The sequence below is a fragment of the Dama dama genome, chromosome 18 (assembly GCF_033118175.1).
Source record: "Dama dama isolate Ldn47 chromosome 18, ASM3311817v1, whole genome shotgun sequence".
In the NCBI taxonomy this organism is placed as follows: domain Eukaryota; kingdom Metazoa; phylum Chordata; class Mammalia; order Artiodactyla; family Cervidae; genus Dama; species Dama dama.
Genome location: NC_083698.1, coordinates 96,459,175 through 96,479,083, shown reverse-complemented (window position 1 = coordinate 96,479,083; position 19,909 = coordinate 96,459,175). Strand labels below are relative to the sequence as shown.

At 41.6% G+C, this 19,909-nt stretch overlaps 1 protein-coding gene across 1 annotated transcript in view; it reads left to right on the top strand.

Annotated features, from left to right (window-relative positions):
- DGKI (diacylglycerol kinase iota) overlaps positions 1–19,909 on the top strand; it is a 492,712-nt gene that overhangs the window by 208,085 nt on the left and 264,718 nt on the right. Inside the window, exons 4-6 of the mRNA XM_061165882.1 lie at positions 4,168–4,242; positions 4,629–4,685; positions 14,594–14,659. Of these exons, the coding sequence (XP_061021865.1) occupies positions 4,168–4,242; positions 4,629–4,685; positions 14,594–14,659 (198 nt within the window). The remainder of the gene's footprint in view (positions 1–4,167; positions 4,243–4,628; positions 4,686–14,593; positions 14,660–19,909) is intronic.

Genomic DNA, 19,909 nt, shown 5'->3' with positions numbered 1-19,909 from the left:
ATTATTACTTAGTAGAAATCACATCTGTTATTCAAAGGAAGCAAACATAGCTTGCTTGGTGGTACAGATGAATCGGGGACTTGCGACCAAAGGGAGTGGGTAGGTGGGATAGGATGAGATACTAAACTCTTTCTCGGGGACAGTTACATACTTTCTACCACTGTTGCCGCTGGTCCTTTCAGCCCTTCTCCAGCTTCCATCCCCAGTGCCAGGGGTCTGAGGGTGTTTTACTTCTGTGCTTGAGATGAGCTGAAATTTGGAAAGGAATTGTTACTGCTTGGAGTGCCAGCAGTGCCTGCAGCATGGGCAATGTGTAGGGCCAGGTCAGAACTTGGAAGGTGTTCTTTTACGTCACTGTAAGTTCTGCTGGTTAGCCTGTGCCCACCGTCCTAAAGCACAGCGCAGCATTCATGGTGTCATGGTTATAGAAGCGATTATGGTCACTGTGTGTGCTCAGTCCCTCAGTCGTGTCTGACTCTTGCGACCCCGTGGACTGTAGCCTGCCAGGCTTCTCTGTCCCTGGGATTCTCCAGGCAAGAATACTGGAGTGGGTTGCCATTTCCTTCTCCAGGGAATCTTCCTGACCCAGGGATCCAACCCACATCTCTTATGTCTCCTGCATTGGCAAGCCAATTCTTTACCGCTAACGCCACTGGGAAGCATTGTATAATGGGGTGTACTTTATAGTATTGCCTATATTGTCTTAGTTTTCCCAGATGTGCCTGCCCACTAGATTTTACAGATGTCACACACATGGACACATACACAATTACAAATTCATGAACCTCCTTTTACAAAATGAGGAAACCCTTGGTAAGGCACTGAGGTTACTTGATACTTGAAGCAATAAGCCTAATTGGCCTTTAAATCATGAGAGTGAATTATTAAACTTTTATAATTTTTAAGCATGTTTACTTCCCAGGTCATATTTATTTTTGAATTTGCATTTTGGTGCTAGGTTCTATCACAAATGTCCCACTAAGAAGAATGACAACTAATCTGCTGACTTAATTTGAATGACTTTTCTTGCTTTATCATTTTTGTAGTGAAGGAAGTATTGACTTAAATTAAGTGTTTTTAAAGAAAAGGTGAATACTTACAGTATTTAGAATGTCTAGATTCCTGCATTTTATCTTTATATTTAGTTTGAATCTTGCAAATAAAAATTGGAACATAACCAAGCATGAATGGAGCCTTTTTGCCCAGGAGCTTTTTATCCAGCTGCTTCAAGGAACTTGAAATTGAAGCACAGTGATAAACCAAGAAGTCAGCAGTTTGGACTTCTGATTCACTGAAACAGTTTTCATCAGTTGAGAAGCAAAAATCGATATATTTTTCTACTATGGAAAAAGACCTGAGGCCTTCAATCAGAATTTATTCACTTAATTTTGCATATGATTATATATAGACCTTAATTATCTAATTTACTAGATTATAAGCTGTTTAGAAACTGTCATTTAGGAAATTGAGGGCAACTAAAGTCAGACACAACAACTCTAGCCTGATAGAAAGACAGGAAGCAGAAAAACGACTGTTCTCTGTAGGAAAATGCATCATGTTGTGATTATAAAGACAAATTCAGATTATTGTTCATATATTCTGCCTCAGAAGGCATAGAAGCACATATTATATTCTATGAGGGCCTTTAAAAATTCAATATTGTCTAAATAAAATCAGTTTTACAGTGTAAGGCACTTTTCTTCATATATTATCATCTGTAGTACATTGCACTTGAATTATTACACATGAATGATATCCGTGTGCGTGCATGTGTCCTAAAGTCACTTCAGTCATGTTCAACTCTTTGCAACCCTGTGGACTGTAGCCCAGCAGGCTCCTCTGTCCATGGGGTTCTGCAGGCAAGAATACTGGAGTGGGTTGCCCTGCCCTCCTCCAGGGGATCTCCCCACCCAGGGACTGAACCTGACATATCAGTGTGACTGCATGTTATCCTAGGAAACTGAGGGAGAACAGTCTTAACCTCCTGGCTCTCAAACTTTTCCAGGCAAGATCCCGTATTCAAAAAAGATTCTGACTTGAAATCCAGACGGAAAGCAAGGCAAGGAAGAGGTATTCTGGCTTCGATGAGTGCATGTTTGTCCCTTCCCACCATCCCCAGTGGCTTTAGGAGCCTCATGGAGCCCTTACGCAACCTCATGCAGACCCCAGCGCAGAGCACATGGCCAGGCACAAAGCTCAACCAGGGCAGGGCTTAGCTGGAGGGAGGCTTTTCAGGTGGCCTTGAATCAGCCTGTAAGTGGTGTCACTTTGCTTGCCTGCTGTGAAATCTCCTAAGGTGTTGGTGGATAACGAGTAGAATGAGATCGACTTTCAAGCATCACTATAACTCTTGAGCAACAGGACTCTAGAGCCCCATGCATTTGCTGCAGGTTACACTGAAGCGGTGGTCCCCACCAGGAGTTCCAGCTAACAGGAGCGCATCAAGAGTTTGCTAATGGGCACTCAGCTAATGAAAAACTACAAACCTAGAGTTTTATTATTGTTGCCTTGAGTGATGTTGCCACTGCTGGTGCTGCCGCTTCTACTTGTCATTCTTCTTGTTCTCTCTCCCCTTCTCCCACCCCTTCCTTTTTCTTCCCACCCATCATCCCCTCGTTCTTTTCAGTAGTAAAGCCAAGACACTTTTCAGTAGTGTACTAGATGCTTGGATTTCCCTTTATCCTGTCTTTTTGCAAAATCAATTGATTGCCAAACTTGCTTAAAGTTCCAGACCATGTCCTTTCCTCAGGCAGAGGAAAACCAAGAATGATGAAAGCATTTGCAAGCACGGTACCTAAACCCTAGGCAGTGAGTATCAGGGTGACATGTGTCGTTGCCTCAGTACTGACTGCAATGTTCTTGGTGCTTGACTGGTGTCTGATGGCACTGTGGAGACCCGTGTTTGAATGGGTAGAGCCATCTAGGAGGCAGGAGGCTATAGTTTCTTTGCCGATTCTGTCCCTCCCAAGGTGCTGGTTTGCATTTCTTCCAGGCTCCTTTTGTAGCAGCATCACCTCAATTTTTAGCTCAAAAATCAAATCCCAGTAGGAGAAGCCAGTCCTTAGAATGTACCCTTTGGTAGTGCCTTTCTTGAGGACAGGGACTCGGGGCCTTCACACATGGATGCTTTGATGGGCTATTTCACAGATTGGCTTTGTTATAGTAAGTTTCTTTCAGCGCTCAAACCCCCAAATTATTCATGCAATTCTGCCTTTTAGCTTGTCCTTCGTAAAGAGACCTGAGCATTGGTAGCTTACACTTTCCATGGCACTAGGAGCAATGAATCAAGATTTCTACACCTTCCTCTCTCTCTCTCTAGTGCTTGTTTTTTAGTGAGAGAAAAGATCAGCCTCAGAGAGTATTTTTATTGTGACTTTTTAACTCATCCTGAGTGTCAGAGAGGCCAAACTATATAATGCTTTTAAGCACCAGTCAGGTTTCAGAGGACCTGGTCCTTCTGTGCTCTAAGTGTATAACTTCCTGTGCCTCAGCTTTCTTATCTCTATAATGGAAGTAAGAATAGTATCTGTTTCTCAGGGTGGTGAGGATTAGATGTTACTGTTTGTGAAGTGCTTACTAGAATACCTGGCACATGGTAGGTAATACATTCATGTGAGCTGCTGTTCCTGTTGCTGCTGCTATGATGATGATAATGATTAGTAAAACTTAGACTTGTCTTTTTACTTTCCAGATGATTTGGGCAGAAACCCTGTAGGTTTGTTTAGGTTTGTGCTGGGAATAAAAGCCCAAGGTGATGGCCCCTTGAAATGTAGACTCTTTGTAGGGAAAGAGTGCTTGTTTTGAACCTGGGATGTTGGCCCTACCCCTTAGAGTAAATGAAAAAAAAAAAAAAAAAATTGGAAGATAATACCTACCATGTTAGGTTATGAAATTTAAAAAAAAACAACACAGAATAAAGAGCTTGGCTCATAGTATATACTCAACGTATAACATCTAGTATATGATTATATTGTAAAAAGAACATCTCAGCCACCCAAAGTTGTGACTATGGAGCTGCTTAGTAGATCAAAGGGCTACTGAATGTTTATGATGAAGTTTTAAATTGGTTTATGTTTGCTTCATTTACATGTGTTCTCTTTACTACCAGGGAACCCTTCAGAACAGACTGTTAACGTTTCTTCTTGTCTTCTGAATTGTCTGTTGTAGAAATCAGCTCTCAGGAGGAAGTGTGCGGTCTGTAAGATTGTCGTCCACACCGCCTGCATTGAACAGCTAGAGAAGGTGAGCCAGCGCCACCTGCCGCAATCTTTGCGGTCCTGCAAGTGTTTGGACTTCTAAGACAAAGCGTCAGTTCTCATTTTCAACTTCTTGACAACCACACTCTTTTAAAAACCCAGAAGTCCAACGTTATTACCAGATTAATAATGGAAGGACTGTGCTTACGGTTCCCATCCACTCTGTTGTTTACTGAGGTTTAATTTGATGTCATTTTATGTTGACTCCTGGGTAAAGGAATAAAAACGTTAGAGAGAAAAGCCTGGTGTGGGCCTATTTCTTCACAGTAATAGCAAGTGGTGAATACCCATGGGATTTGTTGGTTTTTTAGGGTAACTCATTCTAGTTGGGTGCTTTCCCTAATATAATACACTTTTCTTTTTAAATGACAGATTAATTTCAGATGTAAACCAACATTTCGAGAAGGAGGTTCAAGATCACCAAGAGAAGTAAGTATTGCAGAGCTCTAGTGCAAACACCACCTTTTATTTCCCATTGATTCATTGGATTCATAGTCACCAGGGATTAAAAGAAAATCTGTCTCCCTCCATTTCACATTAGTGTCTTATCATATCTCAACAGATACAATCAGTAAACCCCCCAAGTCTCTTCAGGGTGTTGTCTGCTTCCCTTTCTTCTTCTCATAGAATGCCCTGGAGAGCTAAGGTTTTATTGAATGAACCAGAAAGTGGGGAGAGGGAATGATGGTAGAATTGAAAAGGTGAGAAAGAAATAGTATTTTATTGGCTTTTGGTCTATTTTAATTCCACCTGGAAGAGGTGGCAACTAAACTGAGACCCAAAGGATTGATCTGAGTGACGGTTTGGGGGATAGTTAGGTCGGGGATGAGTGAGCACCTTCTAGACGGAACACATGCACACAGCCTCAAAAGTGAGAGACATACGAGAGAGGCATAAGACCCATGAGATGAGCAGAAGCGAGACCATGGAGGCTCTTGTAAGCAAGGATGCAAGTTGCATGTCTCATCATCATAGTAATTAGAGGGGGAATTAAACAATTTTAAGCAGAATATATTAATCTGGCTACAGTGTGGAGGGGATGGATGCCATGTATGTCGAGAGCAGCAATGTTAGAGGCATGGAGGAAATTGGCTATTCTCTTAGTCTAGGCAAGTGATAATGGTGATCTGAACTAACAGTGTTACTGAGACGGAGGAAATTGGTAAATGTGAATTTGAAGGAAATAAGATGGTCAGGATATATTAGTTGATTGGATTTTGGACACAAGGAGAGGGAGGGGTTGTTGTTTTCAGTCACTAAGTCGGGTCTGACTCTTTGTGATCCCCATGGACTGCAGCACACCAGGCTCCCCTGTCCTTCATCAACTCCCTGAGTTTGCTCAAGCTCACGTCCATTGAGTCGGTGATGCCATCCAACCGTCTCATCCCCTGTCACCCTCTTGTCCTCGTGCCCTCAGTCTTTCCCACCATCTGCTCGCATCAGGGGGCCAAAGTATTGGAGCTTTAGCTTCAGCACCAGTCCTTCCAGTGAATAGTCAACATTGATTTCCGTTAGGATGGACTGGTTTGATCTCCTTGCTGTCCAGAGGACTCTGAAGAGTTTTCTCTAGCACCACAATTTGAAAGTATCAGTTCTTCAGCACTCAGCCTTCTTGATGGTCCAACTCTTACATCTCTGCATGACTACTAGAAAAACCACAGCTTTATGCCAAGCTCCCCTGTCCTTTGACTATAAGGACAAATATGTTGGCAAATGAATTGCCTTGAGGATATGGTAGAGAAGTAATGAGTTGAGTTGTAGAACTCTCAAGTTTGAGCTGTCCTGAGGCTCCCAGTTGGTGATACCCAACAGAAAGCTGAGTGGTTATAAAAGTTTAGAGCTTATGAGGAAGATTGGGCTAGAGGTTAGACATTGGTGAATTGTCAGCATTTCGAGGTAGTAATTAAAGCTATGAGATTGATGACTGGGTAAGATAGGAATAGAAGGACATCTGAGTATAGATTGGTGTTAATGACAGTTAATGAGTGAAGACACAGTGAAGAAGAAGAATATTGTTACTGATTAATACAAGCAGATTGGGAGAAAACATGGAGAGAGAATAGGCTGGCAGTGGAGCTTGTAGAGAGAGATAAAAATAGCTGTCCCCGTTAGCTGTCCGCTCCCACTGTGCTTGTCTATTATGTCAGCAAGAGGTTGGTTACGGGTCATACGTAGGGTGAGAAAGTCTTAAGGAAAATGATAGGGTTGTGTTTACCCTAGATGTCATTGGAATACACTATAGCATTGGCCAAGGGATAACTCAGTGATAGCTCAAATGAAGGAGAAATTTTATTTAGGACAATAGAAGAAATCGTTCTGAGTTTTTAAATGGACTTTACAAATTTCTAACCAGGGTATCCATATGTCTACATTTGGCTCCCTGTCCTTTAATTTCTCTTTTTCCATTTGGATAGGTAATTGTAATTGTTTCTAATTTTCTAACACAGGGATTTGGGGGGATGTGTTTTCAGTAGCTGTGTTATTTCTCTTCTATGAAGCCAGACCCTTCATAAGTGTTTTCAGTATCTTGCTTTGTCTTCATATCAAGGACTTGCTATTTCTTCCATGCCCACATTTCCAACCCCTCACCTTCCTTCTAGATTTTTTCCATCACCATAAACATGCTCTGAGAGCTCCCATCTTTTAAAAAAAACCAAACAGGAATACTCCTTAACTACCAGCTGTGTCTTAATTGCAGCTCTGATTCTCAGTGTTGTGTTCAGTGCCTAAGTTCCAGAAAGTGTTAGCCATGGAAACTGTTTCTAGCGTGTTTCCCACCTAGGCATTTTAACCTGTTCCGCTCTGGTTTTACTCTACCCATTCACTGAAATTGCTTTTTAAAATCTTGCCAATATCTCCTTAATGCCAGATTCATTAGATATCTTCTGTTCTTATTCAGTCTTTCAAATGTGTTCAAACTACTCAGTATTTCCTCCTTCTTGAAATGCTCTCCTGTCATGACAGTCTTCTTAATGTTCCTCTTAAATATTTCACTGGGTAGTCCTTTCATTGTTCACTCCCTAATTTCTACGTATTTGTTGGGCTTGTTAGTACTGGACTACACTCTGCCTACTCTCGTTAGGAGAATGCCTCCAGTCCTTTGGCTTTCAATATCATGTCTGGGTTGACAACACTTGGAGTTCTATTTGGTATGCCCATTGAATGTGTCAGAGTCATCTCAAGTATAATACATTACTAACTAAATTCTATTGCCATCACCGTAAAAACTATATTTTTCCATTGCTTTGTATCTCAGAAAATGAGATGACTATTGGTCCCACTCCCCAAATGAGAAAACAGGGGGTCATAATGATGCTTCTCTCAGGTACTCCCCACACTTAATCCATTTGCCAGCCCTATCAATTTTATTTATAAAATATATTTCAAATCATGCATTTCTCTCCATTTCTGTTGTCAGTGCCCTAGACTGAGACAGCATGATCCCTTGCTTTTGACCATTGCAGTAACTGCTCCAGGATTCTTTAATTTCCCCCATCAATCCACCATGATATAAGAGAGTGATCTTTTAAAGTGAACATTGGATTATATCATTTTCCAGCTTAAAACTCGGCAGTGGTTTCCATGCCATTTAGAGGAAAACCACACCCCTTGGCTTGGCATGAAAAGTCAAAAGTCCTTCATAGGCTGGGCCAGCCACCCTCTTCCAACCCATCCATCTGCCACGTGGATTTCAGTTCTTGAGACACACATCAAGATATTCTTCACCTTCTGATGTTTGTGTGTTTTGTCACTGTACCGGAGATCTCTATTCATGACCAGCTGTTTCTTACGGTTAGAACCCCTCAGAGGTCTTCATTGGTGACCACCTCTAAATAGGTTGCACATTGGTTCTTTATCAAAGCACCTTGTTCTGCCCTTCAGAGCACTTTCTGTGTCATAGTTATTTACAGGTATTACTCATTTGCTTGTATGTTGTCATCCTCCTGTAGTGTAAGCTTTGGGAGATCACTCATGAAATTTGTCCCAAACTCGTTGTACCAGGCAGGATGCAGAAGATGTGATCAGTGAATATCTTTTGACCAAATGAATTTATAGAGGAGTGAAAGTGTTAGTTGCTTAGTTGTGTGTGACTCTTTGTGACCCCATGGTCTCTCCATGGAATTCTCCAGGAAAGAACACTGGAGTGGGTTGCCATTCTCTTCTTCAGGGGATCTTCCCAACCTAGGGATTAAACCTGGGTCTCCGGCATCACAGGCAAATTTTTTACCAATGAGCCACCTGGGAAGCCCATGAAGAGGTTAATTTTCCCCCAAATCTCTAAGAACTCTTATTGTAAGAGTACAGTTTGGAAATGGTTCTTATGTCACATGCTATATGCTGTGCTTAGTCATGTCCAACTCTTTTCAACCCCATGGACTGTGGCCCATCAGGCTCCTCTGTCCGTGGGATTCTCCATGCAAGAGTGGGTTGCCATGCCTGCCTCCAAGGCATCTTATCAACCCAGGGATCGAACCCAGGTCTCCCACATTGCAGGCAGAGTCTTTACTGACTGAGCCACCAGAGATGCATGACCCATGGGGATTCTTAATTAAGAGACCTTAGATAGTTTACTTCATGTAAATGGAAGAAACAGTCACTTTAGAATTAGTTTGACTTGTGTTCACGGGACATCTCTGCTTCTTTTTCCCTCAGTGGTGTCTCTAGGGCTGGGACCTGGAGCGGGGTTGTTGATCACTGTTTCCTAGGCTTTGTGGGGTACCTGAAGTTTTTTTTTTTAATGAATGTTGGTTTGACTCCTCTAAGTTGAAACATTCTAGATGGACTCAGTTTCCTTAGACATAAGCTGCTTGGATTGGTCTATAATTTCTAAGATACTTAAAAAAAACTCTATGAGTAACGCTTTGCCAACAAAGGTCTGTCTAGTCAAAGCTGTGGTTTTTCCCATAGTCATGTATGAATGTGAGAGTTGGATTACAAAGAAAGCTGAGATCCAAAGAATTGATGCTTTTGAACTGTGGTGTTGGAGAAGACTCTTGAGAGTCCATTGGACTGCAAGGGGACCCAACCAGTCCATCCTAAAGGAAATCAGTCCTGAATGTTCATTGGAAGGAATGATGCTGAAGCTGAAACTCCAATACTTTGGCCACCTGAAGCGAAGGGACTGACTCATTGGAAAAGACCCTGATGCCGGGAAAGGTTGAGGGAAGGAGGAGAAGGGGATGACAGAGGATGAGATAGTTAGATGGCATCGCCAACTCATTGGACATGAGTTTGAGTAAACTCCGGGAGTTGGTGATGGACAGGGAGGCCTGGCATGCTGCAGTCTATGGGGTTGCAAAGAGTTGGACACAACTGAGTGACTGAACTGAACTCAATATTATGAATTGAACTGGCTGCTTTGGACAATAATTGAGCAATTGTGTTAGCATTTTTGCTAACCGTACTGAAGATAATCCCTGAAATAATGGATCACCAAGATTTTAACACCCATAAGTAATAGCCCTATTCTTACCCAGTACTTGACGGTGGTATATGAATAATTCAGATTTTTGATGAACAATAAAAAGATGTTATAGTATTAGAAGCCTTGCTCTGCTATCTTAACAGCATGTATCAACACTCACATTTACTATGTGAGGCTTCTGAGTCTAATTTCAGTTCAATAATTTAGCAGAAATGAATAATAGTCAAAGGAAATAGTATGAAAAATTTAAGAGCTTGGGAAAGATGGATGATAAAACAGCAGTGATTCTCTAGAAGTGTTCTTTTTCCCCTAACTGATAAAAAACAATAGATGATCCTCCAAAATGGTAGCTATGTGATTTGTCAAGGAAATTAGGTTGAGAATTTCATTCACTTCAACACATTTATTGGCTTTCACTTTGTTCAAGCTATGTTTAAGCAGCAATAGAAAAAAAATTAGATCTAAGAAGACCTCTAAACAGATGGATACTTGACATCTCAAATCAGAGTCACAGAGACAATTACTCAGCTTCTACAGTGGTGATTTGTATGAGTTATTTTATCTGAGCCTCAATTGCCTACCTGTTTCCTAGGAAGGGTAATATTAAAAATATTCAACAACTTGCAGAGTTATAAGTATTTAAATAAGCAATTTAAAAATCTTCTCTTTTATTCCCTAAATAAACTAAACTACATGGTATTATAAATCTGTTTACCAAACAATATATGTTGCCGCACAAATGATTCATCGTCAGTCTTATAGTTTCTCAATAATTGTTGATTTGTGGAAATTGCCGGTTTAATCTTTTGATTAGGGTTGTCACTCACTAAATAATCCCATGAGTCAACCATGATTTCTCATAGGTAATTGCATCAAATTCTTTCAGTGCTTCTTCCCCCCTTCAATTCTTAAATGGAGAGTCATTAGGTGATTTATAATCTCAATAAGCAGAGTTTCTCTTAACATCAGTGTTATTGTTCATTCTCCCCCAGCTTCTGCTAAACTAATAGCAATTATAGTAAATTTTTCTATCTCTCATAATACTGCCTGACATTTTTATGTATTCAATATTTCCACTACTGACTGTCATTGAAATCATTTATTGAAAGAGCTTGAACTTGATGTTTCAGAGCAGAGAAGAGGCCCTGCAACAGAGTCGTTGAGAATACAGGCTCTGTTGCCAGCCTGCCTGCTTTTGAATCCTTGCTTGGCCCTTGACTTTTGAAGTCACCACTCTATACCTTAGTTTCATCATCTGTAAAATGAGGATGATGATGATAATTCAAGTCAAGCCTTTTGATAAGCTGCCCTACAATGATGTGAATTGGGATAGAGTACAATTAGCAGTTGGCCCCCGTCCTCCCAGACAGTGGGCTAAAGTGCTTCTCATGTGGGTGGGCTGAAAAGCTGGAGCAGTCTGCCTCATCTGTGAGGTGAAGGGTCTGGTACCTTCATCCCAGTAGAGTTTCTGCACTGACCTGGAGGTATGGGCAGTGAGCAGGTTCCTGGACTTGCAGCCATAGGCCCCTGAATTGTTTATATTGATACCTGGACAGACAGCTGCCATCAGCGGGGTATACCCCGGTTTTCTGACTTTGTGGGGGAACCCAATGGCATTGTCCAGGCAACATGGTTTATTTTCAGTAGAGAGCTCCAGAATCTTAGAGACCTGTTATGTCCAAAATTAGCATTCTAACTTCTTAATAATGAGGAGGTAGAAATGGTGTGCAGTGTTGAGGGCACGGGGGCTGCTGTGGTATCTATGGAAGAGCCAGAGGGATGGTAGAAGCACCGAACTGCAATTTATCAATCAATATAGACATATTTCAATGTTTTTACCAACTCAGGGTTTTACTAGTAGTTATCAACTAAATAGCACCTCTACTCATGAAAATTAAAATTATTATTATATGTAAGGCATTTTTTAATTATTTAGTTTAATTGGAGGATAATTACAATGTTGTGATGGTTTTTGCCATACATCAACATGAATCAGCCATGGGTGCACATGTGTCCCCCTGTCCTGAATCCCCTTCCCACTTCGCTCCCCACCCCATCCCTCTGGGTTGTCCCAAAGCACTGGCTTTGAGTGCCCTGCTTCATGCATCAAACTTGCACTGGTCATCTATTTTACATATGTTAATATACATGTTTCAATGCTATTCTCTCAAATCATCCCACCCTCTCCCACCATTCAACTTCTCCCACAAGAGTCCAAAAGTCTGTTCTTTACATCTGTGTCTCTTTTGCTGTCTCGCATATAAGATTGTCATTGCCGTTTCCCTAAATTCCATGTATATGTGTTAAAATACTGTATTGGTGTTTCTCTTTCTGGCTTACTTCACTCTGTGTAATAGACTCCAGTTTCATCCATCTCATAAGAACTGACTTAATGTGTTCCTTTTTATAGCTGAGTAATATTCCATTGTGCATATGTACCACAACTTCCTTATCCTTTTGCCTGCTGATGGACGTCTATGTTGCTTCCACATCCTAGCTATTGTAAACAGTGCTGCAATGAACACTGGAATACATGTGTCTCTTTCAATTCTGGTTTCCTCTTTCCACTCTGGTTTCCCAGCAGTGGCATTGCTGGGTCATATGGCAGTTCTGTTCCCAGTTTTTTAAGGAATCTCCACACTATTCTCCATGGTGGCAACAGTTTGCATCCCCACCAGCAGTGTAAGATGGTTCCCTTTTCTCCACACCCTCTCCAGCATTTCTTGTTTGTAGACTTTTTGATGGCGGCTATTCTGACCACCGTGAGATGGTACTCATTGTGATTTTGATTTGCATTTCTCTGATGATGAGTGACGTTCAGCATCTTTTCATGTGTTTATTAGCCATCAGTATGTCTTCTTTAGAGAAATGTCTGTTTAGTTCTTTGGCCCACTTTCTGATTGGGTTGTTTGTTTTTCTGGTGTTGAGCTGCGTGAGCTGCTTATGTATTTTGGAGATTAATTCTTTGTCAGTTGTTTCATTTGCTATTATTTTCTCCCATCCTAAAGACTGCCTTTTCACCTTGTTTATTATTTCCTTCATTATGCAAAAGCTTTTAAGTTTAATTAGGCCCCATTTGTTTATTTTGTTTTTGTTTCCATTATGCTGAGAGGTGGGTCATGGAGGATCTTGCTGTGATTTATGTCAGAGAGTGTTCTGCCTATGTTTTCCTCTAAGAATTTTATAGTTTTCTGGTCTTTCATTTAGATCTTTAATCCAATTTGAGCTTATTTTTGTGTATGGTAATAGATGCATAAGGCATTTTAAAAAGTGCCTGACACAGAGATAGTACTCAAGAAATGTTAACTATTATTATTAGCTTCTTTCTGAGAACAGTGTAAGAATTGTGTCCTAATTTTATTAAACTACCACAGTAGAAAAAGCAAGACAAAAACTAGACTAATTAGTAGGACCATTATACTTCTTTATATCTTATTATAGTTAAAAGACCATTGTTCCTCCAGGATCTTTGTTTAGTTTTAATTTAAATTGGTTTGACATAATGAAGAGAAATAGAGGTGACATTTTGGAATTGATAATGCTAATGCTTATTAGAGGTATCTTTGTCACTCTGAATTTCATGTCTTGACATAACATTTTTTTTCTCGACACTGATGTGTTTTCTGTGTCCCTCCTTACTTAGAACAATACCTGGATAGTAGGCATTTGGTAAGTATTTGCGAAGCTGAATATATATTAGAGGGCCTATTTTAAAGGGAAAATATAGACTGTGGCCTGACAATACAAGTGTTGATTTCAGGTAAGGTGTGTGTTCTTAGAAAAGGACAGGAGAAAAACATTAACAAGTAGTTTAGGTGAATTGGCCTAAGAGAGATGAATTGTGTGTAGGTTACTAGGGTTTACCTGTAGCACTAGGCCTGAAGACCACTTTCTCTCTTATAAAGCACCCCAACAGCTGGGTGACATGTGCTTCTTCAGTGATTATCTGTTTGGCAGGAAAAGGACCTTCCATGTTTCCTACAGCACAAGCCAAGAATGGGGGCTTCCCGGGTGGTGCAGTGGTGAAGAATCATCTGCCCATGCAGGAGATGCAGGAGACGTGGGTTGGATCCCTGTGTCGAGAAGCTCCCCTGGAGAAGGAAATGGCAACCCACTCCAGTATTCTTGCCTGGAGAATCCCATAGACAGAGGAGCCTGGTGGGCTACAGCCCATGGGATCACAAAAGAATTGAACACAACTAAGTGACTAAGCACACACACAGATAAACCCAGGATAGACCTTGGAAACTGATCTCAGTCAGAACACCTAAGGACAACCTCATTATCAAATTTCACGATATGCCCATGTCTCTTGTCATTGTCATCACTTTTCTTCAGCATTTCTCTTTCTTTACTTTCACTAGTTAAAAAACAAACAAACTCTCAAATCATGAGATCTATTTCTTTCTGAGAATTTGATTTCTTTAAAATTCTTCCTAACACAAATGTTGAGTATGTTGCTTGCCTGGCACTTATAAAGCATTAAATACACATTTGTTTTCTAAAATGGATGTCTTTATCCTTCTCTCCTTTACCTCCTTTCTTTAAGAAATTTCTTACCTGCCTCAGTTACCTCCCTGCCCACGGTCACAAACCTAAACCTTGCTTTTACTAAGAAGAAAGCAGAGTACCAGGAATTCATTACAGCCATTTGTCACCAGGAAGCTGCAGAGAGAAGGCGTGACTAATGGTTTCTGCAAACATGAAAGATCACCAAAGGTGGAGACTTAGCTTCGTTCTCCCCAGAGGATTTGTGTTTATTGTTAAACAAATCACATAGGCACATACTTGTTTCTGTGCTGAGATGGGCTTAAATGATTGTTCATAGAAATCTCTACTCTTAAAACACTTTGAAAAAGAATCCTGGAGCTTGCAGGTTGAAACGTATTCATTTGCTTTTGTTTTCCCACAGAATTTTGTGCGTCACCATTGGGTGCACCGGCGTCGGCAGGAAGGAAAGTGTAAGCAGTGTGGGAAGGTAAGGCATTGCCCTGCACGTTCGTGAATTGCAGGAGGGTGCTCAGGCCTTGGCAGGCACCTGAGGTAGATGAGTCCCATCACCTGAATCCAGGGCTCAGTACGTCACTTCCCTTCCAAAGGCCTCCTTCCTTTAGGCCTCCTTCCCTTAAGATGGGCTTCCCTGCTGGCTCAGATGGTAGAGTGTCTGCCTGCAATGCAGGAGACCCGGGTTCAATCCCTGGGGTAGGAGATCTCCTGGAGAAGGAAATGACAACCCACTCCAGTACCCTTGTCTGGAAAATCTCATGGGCAGAGGAGCCTGGTAGGCTGCAGTCCCTGGGGTCCCAAAGAATTGAAGACAACTTGAGTGACTTCATTTTTTTTTTCCCCCTTCAGAGGTGTTCTTTTTGTTCTAGAACTCCCTCAAGAGGCAGTGGTCTTCATAGCAGGGATTGGCACGCTCTGAGTGCTAATCCCTGGTATGAAGGGATTTTTATTTCATTGTTGACAATTAAGAAAAGGAGACTTCCTCTCTTGTTTAAACTCCCTCCTGAGGATTGCGGGTGCATCACACACTTCTTCAAAAAACAACAGAAAATCAGCAGGTGGAGGAGCGACGCGACTTATGTTAATATGTTGTGGTTGAGCAGAACCGGCTAGATGGACAATATGGAAGCGAGAAGTGTGTTGCTCTCCTGGGATGTTATCCACTTCCTAGAAAGAGATGCCTTTCTCACATGCGGTCATTTATGTCTTCTCCTTGAGTGTCATGGGCTGTGAGCCCCTCAGGGTGCAGGGCCACGTGTAAGAGTGAGACTGGGCTCTTGAAAGCTGCATGCTCTGTAGACTGCCCGATATTGACCCTAACAGATTCGGATTATGGCTTTTTTCAGTGTACAAAGATCTACTTTAGGAATGGAACGATACTCTGAGATGGTTCATCCGGTGGTAAATCCTATTTTTAAAAATTACATCAATATAAGCTGGCCTTTTGATATTTCCAATCTTCCTGGAGAGATCTCTAGTCTTTCCCCTTCTGTCGTTTTCTCCTAATTTTCTGCACTGTTCATTGAAGAAGGCCTTTTTGTCTCTCCTTGCTGTTCTTTGGGACTCTGCATTTAGTTGGATATACCTTTCCCTTTCTCCCTTGCAGTTTGCTTCTCTTCTTTCTTTAGCTGTTTGTGAAATCTCCTCAGATGACCACTTTGCCCTTTTGCTTTTCTTTTTCTTTGGGACGGTTTTGTCCACTGCCTTCCGTACAGTATTGCAGACCTCCATCCATAGTTCTTCAGGCACACTGTTTACTAGCTCTAATTCCTCAAATCTATTCATTACCTCTACTGCATTTTCATAGGGGATTTGATTTAAGTTGTACCTGGCTGTCCTAGTGGTTTTCCCCCTTTTCTTTAGTTTAAGCCTGAATTTTGCTATGAAAAGCTGGTGATCAGAGCCACAGTTCCTCCAGGTCTTGTTTTTGCCAACTGTTACAGTTTCTCCATCTTCAGCTACAAGGAATGTCATAAGTTTGATTTCGGTTTTGACCATTTGGTGATGTCCATGTGTAAAGTTGTCTCTTGAGTTGTTGAAAAAGGGTGTTAGCTATGACCAGTGCATTCTCTTGGCAGAATTCAGTTAGCCTTTGCCCTGCTTCATTTTGTCTTGAAGATTTCACACAAAGATAGGCACAATAAAGGACAGAAATGGTAGAGACCTAGTAGATGCTGAAGGGATCAAGAGGAGATGGTAAGAATGCACTGAAGAATTGTACAAAAAAGATCTTAATGAATTGGATTACTACAACTGAGTGGTCAAAGTCACTCAAAGAAAGACATTCTGGAGTGTGAAGTCAAGTGGGCCTTAGGAAGCACTACTGTTAATAAAGTTAGTGCATATGATGAAATTCCAGTAGAACTGTTCAAAACCCTAAAGGAGGATGCTATCAAGTGTTGCATTCAACATGTCAGCAAATCTGGAAGACCCAGCAGGGGCCACGGGACTGGAAAAGGTCAATCCTCATCCAAATTCCCAAGAAGGGTAGTACTAAAGAATGTGCTAACCACTGGGCAGTTGCACTCATTTCCCATGCTAATAGTTTAGTTCAGTTCATTCATTCAGTTGTGTCTGACTCTTTGCAACCCCATGGCCTGCAGCATGCCAGGCCTCCCTGTCCATCACCAACTCCCGGAGCTTGCTCAAACTCATGTCCATTGAGTCGGTGATGCCATCCAACCATCTCATCCTCTGTCATCTCCTTCTCCTTCTGCCCTCAATCTTTCCCAATATCAGGGTCTTTTCCAATGAGTCAGTCTTTCACATCAGGTGGCCAAAGTATTGGAGTTTCAGCTTCAGCATCAGTCCTTCCAATGAATATTCAGGACTGATTTCTTTTAGGATTGACTGATTGGATCTCATTGCAGTCCAAAGGACTCTCAAGAGTTTTCTCCAACACCACAGTTCAAAAGCATCAATTCTTTGGCCTCAGCTATCTTTATAATCCAACTCTCACATCCATACATGACTATTGGAAAAACCATAACTTTGACTAGACGGACCTTTGTTGACAAAGTAATGTCTCTGCTTTTTTAATGTGTTGTCTAGGTTGATCATAGCTTTTCTTCCAAGGAGCAAGCATCTTTTAATTTCAGGGCTGCTGTCACCATCTGCAGTGATTTTGGAGACCCCCCAAAAATAAAGTCTGTCACTGTTTCCATTGTTTCCCATCTATTTGCCATGAAGTGATGGGACAGGATGCCATGATCTTAGTTTTCTGAATGTTGAGCTTTAAGCCAACTTTTTCACTCTCCTCTTTCACTTTCATCAAGAGGCTCTTTAGTTCTTCTTCGCTTTCTGCCATAAGAGTGGTGCCATCTGCATATCTGAGGTTATTGATGTTTCTCCCGGCAGTCTTGATTCCAGTTTGTGCTTCTTCCAGCCTGGCTTTTTGCGTGATGTAGTCTGCATATAAGTTAAAATAAGCAGGGTGACAATATACAGCCTTGACGTACTCCTTTCCCAGTTTGGAACCAGTCTGTTGTACCATGTCTGGTTCTAACTGTTGCTTCTTGAGCTGCATACAGATTTCTCAGGAGGCAGGTCAGGTGGTCTGGTATTCCCATCTCTTTAAGAATTCTCCAGAGTTTGTTGTGATCTGCAGAGTCAAAGGCTTTGGTATAGTCAATAAAGCCAAAGTATATGTTTTTCTGGAACTCTCTTGCTTTTTTGATGATCCACTGGATGTTGGCAATTTGATCTCTGGTTCTTCTGCCTTTTCTAAATCCAGCAAAACATCTGGAAGTTCATGGTTCACATACTGTTGAAGCCTGGCCTGAAGAATTTTGAGCATTACTTTGCTAGTGTATGAGATGAGTGCAATTGTGCGGGAGTTTGAGCATTCTTTGGCATTGCCTTTCTTTGAGATTGGAATGAAAACTGACCTTTTCCAGTCCTGTGGGCACAGATAAGTTTTCCAAATTTGCTTTCATATTGAGTGCAACACTTTCACAGCATCATCTTTTAGAATTTGAAACAGCTCAACTGGAATTCCATCACCTCCACTAGCTTTGTTCATAGTGATGCTTCCTAAGGCCCACTTGACTTTGCATTCCAGGATATCTGGCTCTAGGTGAGTGATCACATCATCATGATTATCTGGGTCATGAAGATCTTTTTTGTATAGTTCTTCTGTGTATTCTTGCCACCTTTTCTTAATATCTTTTGCTTTAGTTAGGTCCATACCATTTCTGTCCCTTATTGTGCCAGTCTCTGCATGGAATGTTTCCTTGGTATCTCAGATTTTCTTGAAGAGATCTCTAGTCTTTCCCATTCTATTGTTTTCCTCTGTTTCTTTGCTAGTAAGATCATGCTTAAAATCTTGCACGGTAGGCTTCAGCATTATGTGAACCAAGAACTTCCAGATGTCCAAGCTGGGTTTAGGAAAGGAAGAGGAATCAGAGATCAAATTGCTAACATTTTACTGGATTATAGAGAAAGCAAGGGAGTTCCAGAAAAACATCTATCTCTGTTTCATCGACTACACTAAATCTTTTGACTGTGTGGATCATGGCAAACTGTGGAAAGCTCTTAGAGAGTTGGGAATACAAGACCATTTTACCTGTCTCCTGAGAAACCTGTAGGTGGTTCGAGAAGCAACAGTTAGAGCCCTGTACAGAACAACTGATTGCTTCAAAGGAGCACGGAGAAAGCATTGAGAAAGGAGTGTGACAGGGCGGGCTGCTGTCACCCTGCTTGTTTAACCTACATGAGCACATCATGAGAAATGCTGGGCTGGATGCCTTACAAGCTGGAATCAAGATAGGCAGGAGAAACATCAACAATGTCAGATATGCTGTTGATGCCACCCTAATGACAGAACGCAAAGAGCAACTAAACAACCTCTTGATGAGGGTGAAGGGGGAGTGTGAAAGAGCTGGCTTAAAACTAAATATTAAACAAAACTATGATCATGGCATCTGACCCCATTACTTCATGGAAATAGAAGGGAAAAGGTGACATAGTGACAGATTTCCTCTTCTTGGGCTCTAAAATAACTGTGGATGATGGCTTCAGCCATGAGATCAGAAGATGATTGCTTCTTGGCAGGAAAGCCATGACAAACCTAGACAGTGTGTTAAAAAGCAGAGACATTACTCTGCTGAAAAAGTCCCTATAGTCAAGGCTATGGTCTTGCCACTAGTCATGTATGGTTCTGATAGCTGGACCTTAAAGAAGGCAGAGCACCAAAGAATTGATGCCTTTGAATTGTGGTGCTGGAGAAGACTCCTGAGAGTCCCTTGGATGCAAGGAGATCAAACTAGTCAATCTTAAGGGATATCAACCCTGCATACATGTTGCGAGGACTGATGCTGAAGCTGAAGCTCCAGTATTTTGGTCATCTGATGTAAACAGCCAACTCTTTGGAAAAGACCCTGATGCTGGGAAAGATTGAGAGCAGGAGAAGAGGGTGTCAGTGGATGAGATGGTTTGATGGTGTCACTGATGCAGTGGACGTAAACTTGGGCAAACTTCAGGAGATGGTGAAGGACAGGGAGGCCTGGCATGCTGCAGTCCATTGGGTTGAGAAGAGTTGGACACGACTGGCTGACTGATCAGCAGCAACAAGTTGGTTTCAATAAAGGAAGTTTTGATTTGCTAGAGAGGAAGATAACTTGGAAAAGTATATTCCTCATCAACTTATTTTTGATATGGGTATTTATTTGTGTGACTCTTTTGGGTCAAGCACTGGGGTGAGCTGACCGGTATGCATTTTTGA